At 40.2% G+C, this 21,906-nt stretch overlaps 2 protein-coding genes across 2 annotated transcripts; both read right to left on the reverse strand.

Moving 5' to 3' along the window:
* Positions 1–1,846: 1,846 nt before the first annotated feature.
* ndufa4l2a (NDUFA4 mitochondrial complex associated like 2a) lies at positions 1,847–7,490 on the reverse strand. Its single transcript, XM_084917946.1, has 4 exons — positions 7,326–7,490; positions 3,895–3,980; positions 3,139–3,199; positions 1,847–3,047 (listed from the first exon to the last, which is right to left on the reverse strand). The coding sequence occupies exons 1-4, from the start codon at positions 7,368–7,370 to the stop codon at positions 2,991–2,993; spliced, it is 249 nt and encodes an 82-aa protein (XP_084774072.1). The 5' UTR covers positions 7,371–7,490; the 3' UTR covers positions 1,847–2,990.
* A 6,308-nt stretch (positions 7,491–13,798) lies between these two features.
* On the reverse strand, positions 13,799–20,292 carry actr5 (actin related protein 5). The gene is made up of 9 exons (XM_084918040.1): positions 19,880–20,292; positions 19,449–19,687; positions 19,165–19,334; positions 18,694–18,911; positions 17,566–17,730; positions 17,033–17,137; positions 16,682–16,821; positions 16,336–16,468; positions 13,799–15,255 (listed from the first exon to the last, which is right to left on the reverse strand). The coding sequence occupies exons 1-9, from the start codon at positions 20,261–20,263 to the stop codon at positions 14,935–14,937; spliced, it is 1,875 nt and encodes a 624-aa protein (XP_084774166.1). The 5' UTR covers positions 20,264–20,292; the 3' UTR covers positions 13,799–14,934.
* Between the last annotated feature and the right edge of the window lie 1,614 nt (positions 20,293–21,906).

Consider the following 21,906-nt stretch of genomic DNA (forward strand, 5'->3'; position numbering starts at 1 on the left):
TGTTTATATTTCAGTCTGTATGTTTGTTCACCCACCATCCACTATTTTAGGAGACAGATGTGAATATAAATATTCTTAATACTTTAATGCTGCACTTTACACTGTGCAAAACATCCAATATTCCAATTAAATGTGAAAATTGTGGTTTTATTATGTGTTTATTCCTTTTTTTTTTCATTTTTCTTGTTGATTGTAAGATTACTTGGTTTTGTTTTAGCATATTTAGCATATTCGGTGATGCTGAAGCCCAACAAAGTTTATTGAACTGAACAAAAATTGCTTTTGTTTGCAATATGGAAAACATACTAAATGTATTACCTTGTTTTAGATTAAGTCAGTGTGATTTATGTGTAAGCTAATGTAATTTAATTTCTTTATATTTTGCTTCCAATGAGCCAGGCTTTCCTGTAATCTTTTAAAGTTGTCTTGAGCAACAGTGCTACAAGCTTTCAGAAGGTCTTTCAGATTTTTTCTTTGGACATTGGCTGCTTTTTCACTCAGTTTTAGTCCAGTCTTCTATTTATTAAGTGACTTAATACTGACATATGAATTAATCATGTGTAAAAAATGCACCTAACTCACAGGATGAACCAATGTTGTGTCTACACATAACAGGAAACTTGGCAATTGTTAGGAACTTTACTAGCAGCCTGTCTCAGAAACAACTAATTTGTTCCCATTTCTCAAAGTTTGACAGGCATAAAATAGTATTTCTGCACCAACGAGGTGATTCAAAAATAGCTATTAGCTGAAAACTTGGAATATCTCAGCCTGCTGTGCGATATGCCTTCAAAAATGTGAAGGAAATGGACAAGAGGAGGACAAAAGAAGAAGTGGTCGGCAGGTATCTGATAGTCATATCCTTAAAAAACAGGAAAGTAAATCCAGCAAAGACCTGGCACAGGACCTGAACGACAACAGTGAGTGTTTACAGCCATCTGTAAAAAACAGTGGAGCTCTGTTATAGTTTGGAGATGGATATCAGTCAGAGTTTTGGGGGATCTGGTACCAGAAAGGTATCATCAGATTTTGGTCTATCATGCAGTACAATGTAGAACCCACCCGATTGTCAGTAGCTTCATTTTTCAGCATGATCCCAAATATGTTGCCAGTACAGTAAAAGCATACCTGGATAGAAAAACACACAATGTATTGGCCTCCCCATTGACCTCAACATTACTGAAGGGATCTGGGGAGGCCAATCATCTTGACAGAGAACAAACCAAAAAGGACCAACCATCCAAAGAAGAGCTTTGGATGCCCTTCAAGAGAAGGAGAGAACGATTCCTGAAGACTATTAAAAGAAATTATAGGAAAGCTGCCTAAAACAGTTCAGTCTCTGTTGAAGAACAAAGGTGGTCATACCAAATATTGACTAGCTTGGAAGAACTGTGCAGACTGTTTTTATATTTTGTGTATGTTTGCACCTATTCCCAGCAAAACACAAAGAAACGAGAGGTGAATTAAGACTTTTTCATGTCCTATATATTAATGGAAAATAAGATGGTGTGTGTAGGACACGTGCACAGGTTATACATCAAAGTCTTTCAGGGGGAGGACTGTTGAGCGTCCTGCCTTGGCTGTCACTCATCAAAGACACTGAGCTCCTGTCACACACACTGGTACACACGGACAAACACAAATACAAAATGCAACCACACACAGTGTAAAAACACTAATCAGGCTGCAGAGTGACAGCTGCATTGCCAACAGATGGATCGGTTCCATCAGAGTTACTGATTGCGTAGGTGTGGAAAAAGATCTGTATCTGGCTCCGTTCGGTGCAGGTGTTTGAGGAAAGTCACCTGTGTATGCGCTGGAAAGCGCAGAGTGACAACAAAGGCTCTTCTAAACACAAATAACACTTTATTTATTGAAAGAATTCAGCAAAGTTAATGCATCTCAGCTTTTTTCATAACTTACACAGTCATCGCTGAATTTAGTGGCCGCTAAACCTACAATCATGTGACAGTTGGAATACATGCAGTCTGGTCACACTAATATGACCTTCACTGTGATGCAGCACAGCAGGCCAGTGTCATGTTATGAAAAGCTGGTGCAATTAAAGCTCCTCACTTGCACAAATAATGAGGAAAACAAAAAAATCAGCAACAGAGGAAGAGTGTATACAGAAGTTTGAAATACAACCTTCAGTAAGTAATAACCACAGCAAAAAGCATTACAAAGCATTTACAGGCTTCATCTCCTCATTTTACTTTTATGATCAATCATTTCTAGATACAGAATAGTTGACTTTTTCTTCTTATTAAAGGCAACTCAGTTGATTTCTGTCCAACACATAAAACAGATCTACCCTACCCTGACTATATTTTCATATACTACTTGTGTGTTTATATATAAATATTTGAATAGCATGAAACCTTCTCAAACAGATCAATATGATGGGTTTGTATTTGTGATTACAATTGTCTGAACATGCAAAACCATTGCTCCGGTGCCAGCAATGTGTTGCCAGACATATTATAAAGGCTGAGTTTGTGCATATATGTGGAAATAAGCCTGTTTTTCTATCATGCATATGGGCCTTCAGGATTGATTGACCGACAATCCCGGTCACATTAACCAGGTCACCAGCAGCTCTGCAAACATCACACAGAATCAGAGACACTAAAGGCGCATCCTGATCTGGACTCTGTTTCCCCCGTCTGCAGCGTATTTATAATATTTATGTCCAAAATGCTAACTATAAGTAACTTGACTAGATGTAAATATTCCATGTGATTTTATTACACAAGTAATTATTTCTGGACTTGATTTATTTACATTCAGTTTATCAGTTTATACCAAGTATGTTTTCTTAATGATAATTTCAGATGCATTTTACATAAAATTATTCATTTTTATGAGGCCAAAGAATTTTTTTTTCTTGAGTGTAGGAAGGGCAGAGGGGATGAGTCTGACCCAAGATCAGGATCTGTCATCCTTTATGGGTTTTTTTGGTTTTTTAATTACACTCTGGTTTGTGAGATTCAGAAGTCAGGTCCCTCTTTCTTCAGGTTTTTGTAGTCTGTGGTGATGGCCACAAACTGGGGGGGAAAGTAGAAAGTTTGTGTACATTGATTTAACAATCAATCGACAGTAAAACACAGTCAGATTAGAGTTCATGTGCTGCCTTACCTTGTACTGGTAAGTCGGGTCAAGTTTATTCCATGGCTCTGGGTTGTTGGTCTTGTCCCAGCTGAAGACACACAGAAAATTAAATAATTAAATCTGATGAAAAGTTAATCAAGCTCTCTCCTGAGAGCTTTTTTGTTTCATCCCTGCTTTGTTCAACTGGTAAATAAAATAAGAAAGAAGCTAAAGAAACAACAAGACAGTGCTCCATCCCGTGAGGTCTTGTAAAAAGCACTTAGCCATGTCTGCTGTTGTTCTTATATCAAGCGCTTGGGTAACAGCAGGAGAAGAGAAAGTCCAAGCAAAAAGGATAAGAGTAGGCAGGACTCCCTGTGACAGAAACCATCCTGAAACAAATCCCTCCACTTAGAATGTGAAACACTTATTCATCTCCTCTCCGCACGCCTTTGAATAAATGTTAACAAATGTGCATTTCAGGGTGAAATCAAGCCTATCACAGAAGGACGGCTAAGTCCTTTCTCTGTTTGGAGTCCATCTGTGATCATCCGGTAGGTGGGGACTGGTTGCTCTTTGGAAATTGCATGCAATTAAAGTGAAAACAAAACTAAACAGATGTGCAAACCTGAGGAAACACAGGGTCTCCCAGCTGTGACACGTTTCATTAAAAGATGTTGGGATAATGACTTTTAGCTTGTTGTTTTTTGTCAGTTGAAAAACAGTAATGATAACGAACAATTAAATGATGTTTTTAAAAAGTTCTCACACGTGATCAGAAGTCAGAAATTTAAGGGTGCTTACGTAACATGGGGTCCTCTGGCCAGCCGGATCAGATACAAGGATGCTCCGCCCATTCCCAAACAAATGAAGAAGAACTGGGGGATGAGCTACAGAAAAATTAGAATTAGGCTTCTACACATATTTTACACTTAAACTGTGAAAGACAACACATTTACGCCTACATGCTAATCTGAACCACACTGTTCACTGGTGTATTGGCAGCTGTACTTTTTGCTGCAAGGCCAGGATGCTGTTTTGGTTTAACATAATGGACGTTTGACTTAAAAAGAAAGAGCTCAGGAAACTCAGGAAAGCTGCTAAAATACATTTCAGCCAGATGCCTCGCAGACCACCCTGAAGACAGATGAAGACCCCAGGGACTGCCACATCCAGGGCTGATATACAGAGAAGTAATCTGGATATTTTTCTGCCTGCAGCAGTTTGTTTGTCTTATGTGATTTAGAAAAACAGAGCTGGCATTTACTCCCTTCAAATGATCGTTTGGAGCATTATTTCTATTTCGGCTGATTTTTCATTTTTGTTTATTTGTCATTCTGCAGTCCTTATTCAAGATAAACTCATATCACCCTGAATATATTCACAAAAATTCATTGTTACCATGTGCACAATAACAGGAAGGGTAGTATAACTTGTCTCTTTGTATGTTACTTTTAGGGAACATGTGGGCTGCGTTGTTCTTTCTTTTGGGATAGAAGTTCACTGGTGACGCTTGATGTTTCTTCTTGGTGAAGCCAAATTTTCTTATTTATTTATTTATTTATTTATTTTACACTTCAGCTAACCTGTCATTTTCAGATTTGTCATCACAGCATCCAAGTGTGTTAAATCCCCACCTCCATGACTGAGAATAAAAAAGAAAATCCAGATTTGTCGGTCACAAAAAACAGAAAGGTTAAAGGTTGTTAAATAACTATTATCACGATGGGAAGCTGTTAGTCCTTTCCAGCACTGCATCATCTTCAGCCTCGTGACTCCTGACAGTCTGCAAGTCGAATGTCTCAGTAAGAAAAAGCACATTCCTTGAATTTCAAGACAGATGCGGCACATCTTTTTTTTAAGCTAAGGTGAGGCGCGATGTGAGCCAACTTATTCAGCTGTGAGAAACTTTCTTCTAAATTAGCTGTCAGCCTTCAGCAATAGCATAATTTATTCAAAAACAGACACTCGATTTAAAACTGAGTCTATACTTAATATCTGCTGTAACAGAGGTGATCTGAGCAGCTGGCCCACTGAAGCTCAGGGGATTAAGTCTTGGCCTGCTGTTGCTCCATCACCCTGCATCATCCCAGTGAACGTGCTGACACACATCTGGCGCATGTGTGTGCGTGTGTGCGTGTTTTATATAATTATACTCAGAGGGAAATTTTGTACTTCTGACTTCTCTGTCAGTAACTTCTGAGAATAATTATCCCTTCTTTAAAAAAAAAACTTTTGCTGCTGCTTTTACAAAATTTTCCTGTTATTTCAAATTATATGACATAAATAAAATGACAAACAAATAAATATTTGTTTAAGATAAAACTGTTTAATTCTAGTTTAACGCTGTAAATAAAATTCAAATTTGATGCACTGAGTGTAAAACGACACAAAAAATACAGTAAAAGAAGAAAAGTTTCTGTATTTTTTTATTATTATTTTCATAATGTGTGATTTAGTACTACATAAACCCACCCTCACCTCCGTGTTTTACAGCTGGCACACCAAACCTGCTGAACTCCATCTGGTCCAATAAAACAATGTGTTTTGGTTCACCCCACCAAAACAATGTGCTGCCACTGTTGATTAGACCTAATTTCAAGTCCTCTGGAAAAGCTTTACTTTGCAAGCAGCGATTTTTCTGCTCTGACATCCCCCGTGGAGACTGACTTTATGCAATGAGCTTTACACTGCCTGAGCCGTCACCGAAACACCAATTTTCACAGTTAATCTTTGTGCCAAGTAAGAAGCACTTGCCTGCTTATTTTTTGGATAGTTGAAAGAAATAGTGTGCAGCATGCCATATTATTTATTTCCAATATGCCAACTGTGCCTTGTCTTCCTGGTCCACATTAGCACTGCTGCAAGTGTTTTTCATCTTTACGAAGCCACAGATGCACAAAGGTATTTATTAAGAGGTTAGTGATCACTGACTCTAAGGAACTTTACATGCTGGATTTCCATGTGCCGTTTTTTTAGGGTACAGGAATTCTCTGACATTCACACACTTGTGAAAAGTGTATTTTTGGACACAGTCTGTATAACTGACCCTTAGTCTGTCTCTGTCTTAGTGCTGCCACCACCTGTCTGTCTGTCTCATTCTGGTTTTAATCACTGGTTCCATCTCCTCTCTGTCTGTCTCCCTGACTCTCGGTCTACTTTCCCATCTGACCAACGATGCATTCATCTGGCTCATTCTCTGTCTGTGGGGCTCAGACTTTCGGACTCTCTCTAACAGCCTTTCAGTCTCTCCTTCTTTCTGTTTGTTGTAACTTGATCAAGGAGGGTTGTAAAGTCTCACAGGGATTTGCCTCCTGCAGCTCTTCCCTCACTCCCGCTCTCCCTTAGAGTCTGTCTCTCAGTATCTCTGCCTGTCAGGATGATAGACCACATCACGGAGCGCTGGTAGAGTCTCATACGGATTTCTTCCCCGCTGCTTCTCTCTCTCTCCCCTTCTCCTGGGAGGCCAGTGAGAAGAAGTTAAAACTCTGTCACTCCCCTCTCTGACAGCAGAGCCGGTTAAAAACTGCAAAAATAATCCCCTGCCCTGTAGGGACAACTCAAATTTAAAAATTTCTTACTAAACATTTGTGAACTGCTTAGATTTTTGTCAGTTTAGATTTAAGGGGTTTGCGGAAGTCACTGATGTGTTTTTGATGTCTTAAGCTTCTCAGTTCAGCTTGATTTTGAAATGAGCAACTGGAGCAATTTAACAGACTGAAACAGAGCTAAGATAAGATTAGATGAGACAAAATTAGACTTCTAAACAGACCTGCTGCTTTAACCAATTCATTTACCTGTTACATACATACACTACTTAGGATGTCATGAAGTTTGCCTTAATACAGGCACTAGAATCAAATCAGTTATGTGCAGCAATTGTTATACGTTTAACATTGGGCAATATTTTCTTTGAGCATAGACTAAACCAATAAATATATAAACCTGTGGGTTTAATACTGTTCTAACGAGCTGAAAAAAAAAGAACCATCCTAGGATTCAAGTGTTTATCCAACCTCGCTAGTGACAGACTGAGTTTCTAGTGCAGCTTTGGTTTTGTTTCATTCAGTGAAGCATGTCTGAATAATTTCAACACACTTATCCTAAGCAAAATTTCAGAAATGCAGTTGATGGATTTCTATTAAAATGTAAGTTACATGTTAAACGAAGCTGGACATGGCTTATCAAAATTTGAAACACCTAAAAACTGGTCGAGAATTTAAAAGATTACTTACACCGGGGTGCTTCTTAGCATGCTCGACTGCTGCCCGAAACATCATTGCTCCAGTTTACAGTAAATCAGGAACAATGCATGAAAAGAAATGAATTCAGGCCTTTGTTCACAGCAAACACAAGCTTTGCACAGCCATGCACAGACGGGATTTAGACCTGTTGCTGGGAGAGGCGGGAGGAGGAGGAGGGAGAGGAGGAGGTCGTTTTACATCTGATTACAGCCACTGCTGTTCCCCTGTTGGGTAATTACACTGTGCTGGACACTGGTTAATAGCTTGTATTTAAATGGAAGAGTTTCGCCCCAGTAAACCGTTATTTGATATCCAGAAAAGAGACATTTGATGGTATCAGGCCATTCAATTAAAAGAAGTAGTGTGGTCTCAGACCTCAGAGGTGTTTTCTCTACCATTTCCCTCACTGTGTTTAAAGACTTGTCGGTCATTTGGGAGCTGACTAAAGGAAATGGAAAACCATTTGAACGCTGTGTCCTTTTAAATGCCATTAGGGAATATGGACCCTTGTCAGATCCACAAAGAGAAGACCCAAGTCCTGAATGAGGATCATTCTTGCGTGAGCGTGTTTTGATCCTGAATAATTAAGTTAACCAAATGTTCGTTTGATTGTTGCTAAAATACAATTTACACAATCTTAATGAAATGCGCTTTTGCGATGTGTCCATATTGCGTGCTCTTTAGCAGCAGATTCTCTGGGCTTGACTTGGCAACCAAAGTCAAGGATGCTCAACCAGCATGTTTGCTTTATTTCAGCACAGTCAGAGAGCTAGATGCACACCAAGTGTGTGAAATGTGGCAACACAGCTTAAGCCATCTAAAAAAAAAGGAAAATCTAAAAAGCAAACATAACCCAGTTTAGTCTGAACACCAGAAGTAACACGTACCCTTCACACTACGGCCGTTGCTGTGATTAAATAAAGGTAAAACCATCAATGAGCAGAGGTCAGCGCGACAACGCTTATCAGCTACACTGTTGCATTTTAAAGGGTTATTGCACTGATTGATGATGATAGAAGTAGAGCCGCTAACGTACGTGCCGCTCGCTCACGTAAAATGCACGCTGCCTTTGGTCATCAAAAGAAAATGTCCCAGTCCCATGTCTGCCTAATGGACCCGTGTCTCTGATTCACTGCACTTCAATTTAATTAGAAGTGAAAACAAATACAACTCAATTTAATAAACGATGGCCTCACTTTCAACTCCACAGATGTGTTGTCCCAGATGTCTGTGCTAGATAATAAAGCAGCATCATAAAAGCCGACATGATGAGTGCTGTGGTTAAAACAGGTTTAAATAATTTTCTGTCTACACGTTTTAATTTTTTAAATGATATTTTAGCCTTTTTTTCTTCTTACAAATGAAAATGGATCATTTGCACAGCTAGACCTACAAGGTTTTTCATAACAGCAGAGATTCATTATAATGACTTCATCGGCCTCAGACAAGGTGCCTGCAAAAGGTAATGAATCCCAGAGTGAGACAGGGCCATGGTCTCTCCTGTCAAAGTATAGTGTGTGTGTGTGTGTGTGTGTGTGTGTGTGTGTGTGTGTGTGTGTGTGTGTGTGTGTGTGTGTGTGTGTGTGTGTGTGTGTGTGGTAGTGAGACCTTTTGCAAATTGCAAATGAGTGCCTGGAACTACTCTCAAAGAGACTGTGTGTTTAGTGCCTGTGCTGCTGATGTTGTGGAAACATCGATCTTTCCACACTCTGTGGACTTGTCTTCCTTTCGGGGGCAAAAGTTAAGTGGTTAACAAACAAAAAACTGTAGAATATAAATTAATTATGAAAAAATAATTTTTGAAAAAACTTCAATGGTTTTAGTGTCCAGCACAGTTCTCCAGCTGGTTGATTTGGACTGTATAAAACAAATGAACCTGTATAAATCTGCTCACATCAAGGTTTGGAAGAGAGTTTATCAAATGTACTTTTTTTGGTGTTTTGAGTATCGCAATGCAAATCTCTTTTAGTTGAGTTATAATTAGGAGAAGCCAGACGGCTAATATCTGAAAAACTCTCCAACAACAGCTTTATAATGATGAAAGCGTCTAAATTAGGTTTGGGGTTTTAAATTGTAAATGCTAAAAGGGGGTTAAAAATGAGAAATATGACTGTGTTGGGGTTTTTAAATATATCCTCATTATTCTAGTAACATGTCTTCTTTTATGATATTTAGGCATACATTATTTTATACACATCTCTCTTAAGGTCCCGGTACAGCATTTCAGTCATGTTGAGATCTGAACTTTGACTGGATCATTGCAGCACCTTTATTGTTTCTTTAGCTTTAGCTGTTGGACAGATAGCCTCACATCTGACTGTAGAATACTTATATATTATATACAATATATATATTGTATACAGAGGTCATCTCAATGACTGCAAGGTGCCCAAGATCCAGTGGCTGCAAAACAAGCCTAAATCATCACCCCTCCACCACCATGCTTGGCTGTTGATATGAGGTGTTTGTGCTGACATGTTATTTGGTTTTTGACAAAAATGGTGCTGTTTATTATTAAGACATTGTTCCAGAAGTTGATTTGGAGAGTAGAGACTTTCTCCTGACAACCCTTCCAAGCAAACCACACTTATTCAGTGTTTTTCTAATTATGCTGTCACAAACTTTAATATTTAAAATGCAAACTGAGCCCTGTAGAGTCAGAGATGTATCTCTTGGGTCTGTTTGATTGATTGATTGATTGATTGATTGATTGATTGATTGATTGATTGATTGATTGATTGATTGATTGATTGGGTTGGGTTGGGTTGGGTTGGGTTGGTTTGGTATTGGTTGGTTGGTTGGTTGGTTGGTTTGGTTTGGTATTGGTTGGTTGGTTGGTTAGTTGGTTGGTTGGTTTGGTTTGGTATTGGTTGGTTAGTTGGTTAGTTGGTTGGTTTGTTGGTTTTGGTTTGGGGTTGAACAGCCTGACCTTGAGGAGAATATGCTGAGCATTCTCACTGTAGAATGACGGACTTCCCACTGTTTGGAAATTGACTTAAAACCCTTTCCTGATTGATGATCAACAGTTGCTTTTTAAACATTGTTGTTGACTCCTTTCCTCTTTGGCATTGTGTTAAAATAAACATAATGGCTGCAGATGAGCAAACTTTCAAAACTGATAAAAACTGCTTCAGTAGCGAGGCTCACACTATTTTTGTTTTCACTATAAACCACAACTAAACTTTTAAAGAACAGGATTTTCTTTTCATTTGTGACTCTGTGACATGTTGTGCTTGTCTGATGTAAAAGTGCTGAGTGTTGCTGACGTATAGCCGTAACTGTCATTTCTGTTTCTTAAAGATAAACAGCTATAGGGATCAGCTGGAACTAGTTTTATGGCCGTCCACACCCCGAGGATGCAGGGTACAGCCCCAAGGGATAAAAGTGTGTCTCTGACCTCTTTTCTGATCCATGTGAGATTACGTGTTCGCACTGAGATAAAGCTTTTATGTCTGTGTTTATATTTCCCTTCAAGACTGCGCAGTCAGAGAGGCAAATGACAACGATAATCAGTATATACCCAGCGAGCGTTTTACAGCTGATGAGGAGACAGATTCCAAATACCTTTTTTAGTATAAAAGCATAGCCTACTTTTGCCTTCAAAGGCAACTCTGGAAAGTTTGTAGTTCAGTTCAAGTCACTTACAAAGGTGTGAAAAAAGTGACAGGTTTTCACTGAGTAAAAAACTGTTTTAAAACATCCACAAACTTCTCAAAGTGCTCCTGCAGCACAGCCAACTTTCCTCTGTGAAAAATATATAGTATTTTCAAACAAAAAAAGCCTTTAAGTAGATAAAAATTCTACTTTTGCATCACACAGTTCCTTGAATAACATATTCACGGGCAACAGAGAAGTGGCTTAAACAGCTGGAATCTTCTTTAAAGGTTACTTATTTGTGCTTTTGAAGTCGGTTACTATATGGCTCCTTTGTCAATAGTATGAATATGAGCTTGCAATAGCCTCTGTTCTTGTGCATAAATACTCCAAATGATTTTGAGTACACTATCCTTACAGTAATTTTATCTACTCACAGACTGTCCATGTTCTCTGTCAGTGCAGGAAATACCAGCTGTGTCAGGGTCAGTCAGCTCCAAATGTTGATGTTATTGTATAGCATCTACATAAAGCTTCTCTGGTTGGACGGCAGCCAACATGTCCGTTGAAGATGAATCATTAAAGTCCCGTTCTGGGAGTCAGGAAACTCGAGACAGTGGTACATGATAGAATTTTTAATGGAGTAATGGATTTAAATTCATGATGTCAATGTGTTTTTACTTTGATTGACCACATCAAATGTTTATTTAGCAAAAATATGAGTCATACCCACAGATTATAAGCGCAGACAGGTCACTTTCTTATAGTGCAATCATCTGCAGGGAAACCTTGAGTCTTTGCATTTATACTTTTGACACACACCATCTAAACTTGCAGATCAAGCAGACGGGGATCCACTAGGGAATCCTTTTACACTGCAGGAAGTGCTCAAGAAAGGATCGAGGAACACAGCAAAAATCAGGTTTTAGACTTTGACTCCAAACTCCCCAGGTGACATCTAATCAAGCATCTGTGGAAGCCTCTGAACTATCAGCCAGGAAACCAGGGTTAGATCATCGTGTTGGAACCATCATATCACTTTTCCCTTTTAGGCTCATTTAAATCACCTTTTCCAATGTTAACTGAATTTTAAAAGGTTTCTGCAGAAAACCAAAGTGAATTTTAATTGTAAACCGTAACTGTGGGTGCTTATAGGAGCTTGCATTAACAGAGGGGAAGTCTTATTCAAGACAGCCACTGGAGCAGCATGTCAGAGTCAGACTGACAGCAGCTGGCACGGTGAGCTCCGGGAAGGGAATGAGATACTGAAGTGACATTTGCAGGCAAAAAACAAGCCCTATTTAAATGTAGTTGGACTTTAAAATGATAAAGAAGTACATGAACATGTAATGATTATGTGAAACTTCTATTTACAATAATCCATCAGATCCCATATTTTTAGATTCATTTAATGATTTCAGTCATTACGTGTCTCTAAATCAGCAGGTTTAAAGCTGGAGTCACATTCGTGTTTGCATGTGTGTTTACAGTTTAAAAAAAAAACACCATGACTGACGAGAGAGAAAGCAGGAGGAGAGCAAGAAAGCATCCCAGACTCACTGTTACCCGGTTTACATCATCCGTAACTATGCCAACAAGACACTCTGCTGACAGGCTATTACATATATCGCAACCATGAAGACCTCTTTGAACTTCGAACTGGCAGAGAAGTGGATAATTTCACTGAGGATCTGTCTGCAATACAACAAGTTTTACACAGAAGCAATAACATAACTGATATTGGCCAGCCATTAAGAAAAATAATACCTTTTGTGCATCTGTCACTGCTCCAACTCCAGGTCATTATTTTTTCCTCCCCTTTACAACAGGACTGTGACATGTGCTCTGAGCTGCCTGGCGTTCCTGCTGACCTACAACACTGGAGCTCACAAATAAATCCTCCTAATTGGACACTGGCCAACCTGGTGGCACAAACAGGGTGCAAGACAGAGCAGGCTTGTTTAAGAATACACAAGATCTGCATGGTGTACCTATAGTATCAGCAGCAGTGCTTGACTTGTGCATCACAGCTGTGTGTAGGGTGTACAATAACTGCATCACAGCAGCGAGAAGAATAAGGCCACTGGAGATCCTGACCTCAGAAAACTGTTAGGATTAAAGAGTTTTTTGCATTTTTTAGAATCTCAACTTAGTCGGACATTATTCACCTGCTGTGAATGCTGTACACTGAATGGTAAGGAGAAGGTAGAGAACATCTGCTGGGTTTTTTCCCCTCAAAATCATTAGGAAAGCCTGGCTGGACTGCAGCGTAGCCATAGAAATAAATCCTGGTTACTAGCTTTCACACATAAAAGATTGCCTTGTTTTTGCCCTTTAATCCCTCTAGTTACATTTGAGCCAATTAACCTGCAGTCACTGGCCTGTGTTGGCTCTGATTAGCCAAGTTCAGCCCTGCTGTGGAAACCGGGGGCTATTTTATGAGTGGGGTCGCCACACAGTTGTTTTGGGAAAAGCAGAACGTTCTGAACCTTGAGCACAGTTTAACGCCACATGATGCTATTAGACTTCAGTGGACTGAGAAACAATGCAATGCACACACCCTCCAAGGCAACTCACGGTGTGTCAGACAAGATTCAAAATTTTCAGATGAGTGTGGAGGTATAGATGTATACTCTGTCAACAGCAGACCAGATTCACCTGCTGTCCAACGACTCCATGAGAATAAAGTCCAATCAGTTTTAGCATTAAAGGAAATCTGTGGTAAGAATGTGTCTCCTTCAGTCTGGCTGATAAGTCGACTTACATAAACTATTAGTACAAAACACTAAATACTGCTTGTAACTGAATAATAGTGAAGCCAGAGTAAGATTTTGTGTTCGTTTGTGCCATCTAGTGGTAGAACAATATACTGCAGCACACAATTTTATTTATTTATTTTTTTTTACATTTAAAGAGCCCATCTACTTTTACCCAAAAATATTTTATTACATTGTTCTGGTCGCATTTAGAACAGAATAACTTTATTCTCCACATTAGCAGAAAATTGTGTGTGAGTCACCAAGTCACAAATCAATTCATAAAAAAAATACTGGCAGCACTCAGCCTACAGTCACACAAATGCATACATAAAACTTCAGTACAAATACATCACAGAGTCTTATAACTCAGTATGCTAATTGCTTTTGGCACAAATGATCCCTTATACACCTTTTGCCTACCTAAAGGCGCCCTGTGAAGTCTTCCTGAGGGCATTAGTTCAAAATAAGTATGTTATGTGGTCTCATGCTCTCTAATCACTTTAACACCCACAACAGTAATTACATGTTCCGGGGTCGAATTACTGGTCAGATTTTCTGTAATCTGTGACTTAGAGCTCAAAAAGGATTCCTCTGATAAAAACCTACAGGACAAAGAATTAAAGCTGGCATGAAAGAATGTTTTCACTAAAGTTAGGGAAAAGAAACTAAGACTAGCTGCATGTATAAATATCACTAGAGGTGTTTGAGGGAATGTGTGTGAGCATTCAGCAAACTGAACATTTAACTAGAAAACAGGAAAAGAAAGGAGAGAAGAAGAAGGGACAGAAGATGCGAAATATCAGATTTCTTTGACAATCAAAAGACAGACAACGGTCTCCGAGAGGGGAAATGTTTTTGTTTTGTTTTTTAAAAACACAGACATACAAAATTAAATTATATTTACACAATAATACAAAAAATACTCTTGGCCTTTAACAACATTCATTTGATGCCTGTTCAATATGAACTCTTGTGATTTCACCAAGAACAGCAGTGTACAATACTCCTGATTCAGTTACAGTTATGCATTTCCTGTCTCTCTCAAGCTCGTTTTAGGGTTTTTTTCCCAGCGCCTGGAATTCAAAGACCAAAGCGTTCAGCAGGAGTGACAGCAGCTTTCTGACGGTTGTTGAAAAAGCACGATCCGAGTCAAGCTGAACGAAAGAGGACAAAGTGAAACCCTTCACTTCATCCTGAAATTTTTCCTGAACTTTGGACACGTCGGGGGGATATCAGAGAGCTTTGCTTCACATGGTAACCATGGTAACATCAGCAACAGCACTAGTAGAGGAGGAGGGGGTCGGATCTGACGTAACCATGGTGATGGCAGCAGGAGCTTCTGTTGATGCTTGCATTGTAACGGGTGGCTCAGCAGGGCGAGCGGGTTTAGCGATCTTCATGGGAACGAAAGCGTTGGAGGCGCAGTGCTCGCTCAGATACTCGCCTCCTTTCTCCTCGTAGTCCTGTCTGCTGATCCATCCCTCCGACCCTGCTCCAGGAGGGTGCTCCAACGCCCAGCCTCGTGCTCCATGCCAGGCATCCAAGGCCGGACAAGACGCCATGGTCACCTATGAAGAAGTTTTAGGTTACCTTCAGATGATCTCAACACTAATCAAAACATCTGAAAGGACCGGACAGTTTAGCTGGAGTCATTTATCCCATAACGGTTCCCATAACTCACTTCTTTATTTTGAAACAAGCTCTGTTGCTTCATATCTAACTATATGCACTATTTGCATGGCTGGCTACTCACTGGACACTTTATTAGGTACACCTTGCTAGTACTGGGTTGGATTCGTTTTCCCCTTTAGAGCTGCCTTAATTCTTCAACCAAGTGCTGGAAACATTCCTCAGGACATTTTGGTCCATAATGACATGATTTGTCAGCTGTGGAGGGCGTTCACTGGATATGTTTTCTTTTTCAGACCATTCTCTGTAAACTCTAGTGATGGCTGGGTGGGACAATCTTCAAAATCACTTAAACTTTTTTTCTCCATTCTAATTCTAGGTTTGAACTTCAGTGCCTGCATGCACTGAGTAGCTGCCATGTAATTGGCTGATTAGATATTTCCACTAACAAGCAGTTGAACAGGTGTACCTAACAAAGTGTATGGTGAGTGTACATTAGATCATTTATATTTATGTCACATCCCATGTTGAACTTTAGAAAAATATTTGAGCTCCGTTGCCGTTGAACTCCAGGCCTCGAGGGCCGGTCTCCTGCAGGTTTTAGATATCACCCTGGGTCAACACACCCGAATCAAGTGATTAGTTCATTACCAGGCCTCAGACTTCAAGACATATTGAGGAGGTAATTTAGCCATTTAAATCAGCTGTGTTGGATCAAGGAAACATCTAAAGCCTGCAGGACACCGGCCCTCGAGGCCTGGAGTTCGACACCTGTGCTTTAAAGAGACGATACAACCTTTTTGTGGCGTTTTGCGTTCCGTTACTATGTTCAAGTTTTTTTCCAGAGAAAACACAAAAGCTTAAAGTCCAGGGTTTTACGTCCACCTGAAAGCTCTTGTTTTCTGTTTTTTGTGGTTACTGTTTGAACTATATTAGATTTTTTTGTCCTTATCAAAAAAAGATTTCAGATTTTTTGACAAAGTAAACATAACAGGGTTTTAGGAGAGCACAGGCTGTACCTTGAATTGTGACTGGAAGGGTCTCATGGCCAGCAGTTCTCGCTCTACTCTCTCTTTCATCCCAGGATACTGCATGTTCCCTCCGGTCAGAAATACATTGCTCACTAGCGCCTCCTGCTGCTCTGGAGTGTACCTATTTGTGATTAAAGCATCAAAGTTCACAAAATTAACAAAAAAATAAATACCATCAGTAAAAAACTAATAAAAAAATAATAATAAAAGAATGTTTATATAACATAGCATTTTCTGGCTCCTTGTAATAACTTCATCAGGATGAGGTTATGTGTTTATACAACTTCTCTGCATATTCGTGCTTTTGTGTACAACCGTTACATCCCATCATTACCTGGCCAAAACATATTGCAGAGTCTCCATCAGTCCCATCTGCTCCTCTCCAGTCAGCGAAGGCTGGAACAAAATCTCTGGACACCGCAGACGCTCCGTCCCCACAAAGAGCTGGTGGTACTCCGCCATGTTAAACACGGGCTGGAGGAGGGGGAAAAAAAGTTCTCCTTCATTAACGTGAATTTATGACAGTATTGACACCACCACATGTTTCAATAGCAAAGTTATGCTCAAAAACTACTGGAAGTTTTTCTACACATTTTGCCACACATGACCGCAGCAGGTATTTCCCTGCACAGCATTAATGAGGCTCTACATGTCTCTGAGACATTCAGGTATCCTGTGCCATTACCTGAACCACATTAGCAGGTTTTTCTGGCAGCGAGTCCTCGGGGAAGTCAGAATCCATCAGTGCCACTCCATCTGTCTCGTCCATCGGCTGTTCCAGCTCTGACACCTGACAGAGAGCCACAGAACAGCCTCAGGCTTTGTGTCAGGAGCACTACATCCACCGCAGCAATCAAGCATAGATGCTGTAGAGCCTCGCAGCACAGTCGTGATAATGACATTTACACCTAATTAATTATTGGATCATTTCAATTTCACTTGTGCTCTGTAGTCATTTTCACTGTAACTTGACAACTTGAGCTCTTCTTCTGGATTATTTATATAACCATCTCATTATAGATACAGTGCTAACACTGTCATATGCTCAGGTCATACATAACATTCTTCTATTAACTGCTTTCTACCAAAAAGCAGTTACAGATTTGTTTATCCAAATACTGATTCAGACACAGAGCCTGGAAATGTGGGCGCAGCACATGCAAAAACAAGTCAGTACAACCGAATTCTATTTTTTAAACTTGATGGCAGAACACCTACCTCCGCCTTTCCCTCTGCTCCATCACTGTGCAGCAGCTTCTGTCTACCCTGCTCTACAGCGAGTTGCAATTTGTTGATGTACGACTGCAGCTCCTCGGCTGAATCCATGTTAAGCTCCACCAGACTCTTGTGAAACTGATCCAGCAGGCCGTCCTCCAGCAGCTCCTGCACACACACACACACACACACACACACACACACACACACACACACACACACACACACACACACACACACACACACACAATGATCAGTAGGTGAAATACTGAGAAAGGATGAATAAACTCTAAACAGAACAGATGGAATTTTACATATTTTTTTTACTTTTTAGCTCCATTTCCAAACAATATACATCGAAAGTCTGAACTCACTAGCTCACTGATTTTTTCCTGCACAATTTTATCAATACAACCAGTTGTCTGAGCTTTCAATGAAACAAAAAATTATCTTTGAGCCCACAGAGTACAAATTTCTTAGCATATCTTCATGTCTTCTCTTGCTGGTGACGTAGTTCCTTTTGATGATGCATCCCTGGGTAGCTTTTTTGTTTATGGTCATCCATAAGTAAAAATGATTTACTTACTAGACATAAACTCAGATTTACACCATAGAATAACTAAAATCATACATTGCCTTCAGCAGTTTGGTGTGTTTATTACTGAGTGCCAATTTCATATTGTCTTCCATCCTCAGCTGGAACAATCAATCAATCAATCGTCTTTGACTCGCAGTGTAACTGCCAACATCTAAATTATGCATTTCTTTTCTGCGACTCTCTTTCGCTCTTGCTTGGTCACCCATAGTGTTGCAAATGATTCCCGCAATCCCAGTGGAAGTGCAATGGAATGAAATTTTATCTGCCAATCAGGTGCTATGTTAGAAATCATGTTGTTTGTCAACACTGCACTACCGTTACAACTACTATAAGTATGCATGCATGTACCGGCCTAAAAACAAGATCCAAACCTCCTGATGGCAGTTCCATTGAAATATAGAAAGGTAGGCGTTTAAAAAAATGGAAAAAGATGAGAGAAACAAACAGGCTGACTGATAAATAAGACAGGAATGCGCCATCAGAGAGACGACTCTTGTGCTTGTGAACTTTAAAAGGTCCAATAAGGTCCTTGCCTGTACTGCTAAGAGTCTGTCCAGCCTCTCTTGGTCCTGCTGCAGCTTCTCCTCTCGGCGGCGAGCATTAATCTCTTGAAGTCGTCGAAGTTGCTGAGCTCGTCTCTCTTGCCGCTCCTCTACACTCACACAGCCGCCCGGCACCTTACTCGAAAACGGAAGCTGCATACGGTGAACTTCCCGCTCATAAAACTCTGGGCTGCGCCACTTTTCCAGCTCTGCGGAAAACACAGCACAGAGGAAATGCAAAGTCAAGAGGAGGAGAAAGCACATGCATGCACCTCTGTGCTGACTCCTCACTCCTTTTATTCACAGTCATCTGTTTCTCTAGTAGTTCTGAGGAGGAACTCACTGTGTGCAATTTACTGATGTTACTAAAATATTCTTCAGTTATCATAAATCTAAAGCATTTAATTGCTGTCCCATAAAAAAAACAAATGCGTAGTTACATGTCCATGGATATATTTGTACCTTCATGATAATCCACAGCAGTGTAGCTGTGCTCATGCAGCAGCTCCTCCATGCGGCTAAGTGTGATGGCAGCAAGGTGACCTGGGTATTTCAGCTGCAGGAGGCGCTGCAGGTAGGACGCTGCCTGGCTCCCAGCCACATTCACGCGCTTACAATTCACAGCATCCAACCTCGAACAAAAACCAGATAAGAACTAAAACTACGGTGTGTGATAAAAATCAGGAAAACAGAGCAAACAGTAAAAGCTGTATATAAATCATTCGTTTGTGCATGTTGATCCTCACCTGCCATTAATAACCGGCAGGATATGTGAGCAGTGGTAACCTGAGGACAGAATGATTCCCGTGTGTGGTGACTGGAGCTTCCTTTGATTGTTATTGTGGTAGAAACTGTACAAGGAATCCACACCATAGGAGACGTATGGGACGCTGTAGCACTCAAAAAGCAGCTCTGACATCATCTGGCGGCAGTGCAGTGGGTTGCAGGGCGCCTCTGTCAGCACAATGGGGTGATCCACACTACCCTGCAAAAATAATAATAATAATAAAGTGGTGTTGATGTATTGTCTGGGTGTCAACTTGACTTACATGACTATAAACAGCTAGCAGAAAATATCCCGGGAGTTAAGTTGTTCAATTAATCCTGAACTACAGATACAAAACCTTCAAACCGACCAACGTTTCACTTACAAATGACTGATTTAACTTCCGCTCACCTCTGACGTGATGCCCAGGTGTGTAAACACATAGTCGAAGATGAGCTCTTGGATTTCAAAGTTGACCACCACGTTTCGGTCAAACTGGCTCTTCAGCAGCCACCGCAGCGGCTCCAAATTGGGGATGTCGTTACCGATCTGGGTCTCACTGCGGGCAGCTCCTCTGCTTCGCGCCGCCACCGACTTGAACAGGAGCCGCGGAGGGTCGAGCTCGGCCCCCGGAGCCGCCCAGCCGGCCCGGGTCTGGAAGGAGCCGTTATCTATCACTATAGGAGAGGGTGTATGGGTCAGATACTGTACGGGGAGCTCAAGAATTGGATCAGGGGAGGCTTTCCAGTCCTGGAACGAGAAAATCTGACACACCGGTCCTTCTTTGGAAGCCATTTTGAAAATGTGTAACTGCAAAATACAGCCGACTGGAGGCTCGGTGTCGCCGATTTACAGTTCCTGACAGATTTTTAAATCACTTTTATCATATAACCTTGATGTGTGTGATTTTAGCAATACGAACTGGAAACAAACATTGATTAAAACACACACACACACACACACACACACACACACACACACACACACACACACACACACTATACATGACAAATCCGAATGGAGAAAAGCATAAGCATAAGACTAATAGTCCAGCTAAATATGAGACGACCCCCCTGGTGGGCTAGCAAGGTACTGCAGGTGGGCCCCATTTATGTACAGTTACATTCCATCTATCCATTGTATTTATATACAAAGTTAATTAAATCTGAGAATAGGAGGTGGTTAGTTTGCGATATTACTCTTTACTCTTATTTACTGCTCTTGTTTCGAAGTTCGTGTCCCAGTGGCAGGTGGGTCACACTTTAGCCTTAAAACTGTGTATATGACTGGGTAGTATGAGCAATTTATAGCCAAAAGCCTATATTAGTTATATATTTTGAATAAAATGTTCAAGTAAATTCATCACGTTTTCTTGTATTTCTTTTTAGAGTGAAGATTTAAGATTGGGTGAGCCCCAGGGGATTTTCTGAATCTAAGTGGGCCACAGCACTCTTAACTTTGAAAATGGCTGGTCTAGCTAATATAAACAAAATACAATTAAAACATTTAAATTATTTTTAATTCCTGATCACCAATTTATTTTTGAAATGCAGTTATTTTATCTACAAAAAAGACCCCGTATAGAGTTTCAGAGAGCTGTAGGGTAAACACCAAGACCCATCGCATCTGTGTAGGTTCTCAGTTCCAGGTCACAGTAATCTAAGGAGCTTGGAAAGAAACTGGACTTCTTTGAGTTTCTTGAAGAATTTTCACCTCTCATCCAAACAGCTTCTTCAGCTCTAAGAACAAATAGTGGAGATTCCCAGGTATTTAAGCCCTAGTGGGAGTTGTCCCTTAAGATGGTCACTGACCCACTATTGACCATGTGCCTCATGACATGAGCCAAGGTGTGAAAAGGGGTGTGGATCATTATCAGCAGAGGTTTCGGGTGAGACCTTGCCTCACCCTATCATGTGACTTCCTTCCTTCCTTTTTGAAATCCTTTAAAGTGACCTCGCAAGAACTGCTGATGAACTTCTTGGTAATATTTAGAGTGATCTATGCACTACATCTGCTACTTCAGTTATTAGCAAAGGACTGAATAACACTGTATTCATTTTGAGTACAGAAGTCTGGAGCTGGTAAACTGTTCCCTAACTTAGAAACTCAAGAGTCTGGATAACTGTATCAGAGCACAGTGTCTAGTTTTGTTTTGGGCTGTTGTTTTATATCATTTTTGTTGCAATAACTGGACTACAAGAAATTTCTGATAGTCATTGTTTGGAATATAAACGTTAACAACAACAGAACCAGGACAGTGCCAGGACGATTCTGATGGTTCAGATGGAAAATCAACATCTGTTCAATGTCTCCTTGCTATCTGGGTGGTATATGTACAATTTAGAATTTTACAGTTTTAACAGTTTACAGTTTGATTAATCAAATCTGCAACTGAGATATTCAAAAGTACATATCATGTCTTTAGCATTTTATATTCT

This window comes from Perissodus microlepis, chromosome 20 (assembly GCF_051167445.1).
Source record: "Perissodus microlepis isolate ML-2025 ecotype Zambia chromosome 20, ASM5116744v1, whole genome shotgun sequence".
NCBI lineage: Eukaryota > Metazoa > Chordata > Actinopteri > Cichliformes > Cichlidae > Perissodus > Perissodus microlepis.

What these genes read in the sequence shown, in the direction of transcription:
- ndufa4l2a (XM_084917946.1), bottom strand. Translation starts at nt 7,370, where the DNA reads ATGATGTTTCGGGCAGCAGTCGAGCATGCTAAGAAGCACCCCGGT. An exon ending in GCCAGAGGACCCCATGTTAC is followed by an intron (nt 3,200 to 3,894) that starts GTAAGCACCCTT and finishes GTGTGTCTTCAG; the next exon opens with CTGGGACAAGACCAACAACC. An exon ending in ACCCGACTTACCAGTACAAG is followed by an intron (nt 3,048 to 3,138) that starts GTAAGGCAGCAC and finishes TTTCCCCCCCAG; the next exon opens with TTTGTGGCCATCACCACAGA.
- actr5 (XM_084918040.1), bottom strand. Translation starts at nt 20,263, where the DNA reads ATGGCTTCCAAAGAAGGACCGGTGTGTCAGATTTTCTCGTTCCAGGAC. An exon ending in ACCTGGGCATCACGTCAGAG is followed by an intron (nt 19,688 to 19,879) that starts GTGAGCGGAAGT and finishes TTATTTTTGCAG; the next exon opens with GGTAGTGTGGATCACCCCAT. An exon ending in AACCTGCTAATGTGGTTCAG is followed by an intron (nt 16,822 to 17,032) that starts GTAATGGCACAG and finishes CCCCTCCTCCAG; the next exon opens with CCCGTGTTTAACATGGCGGA.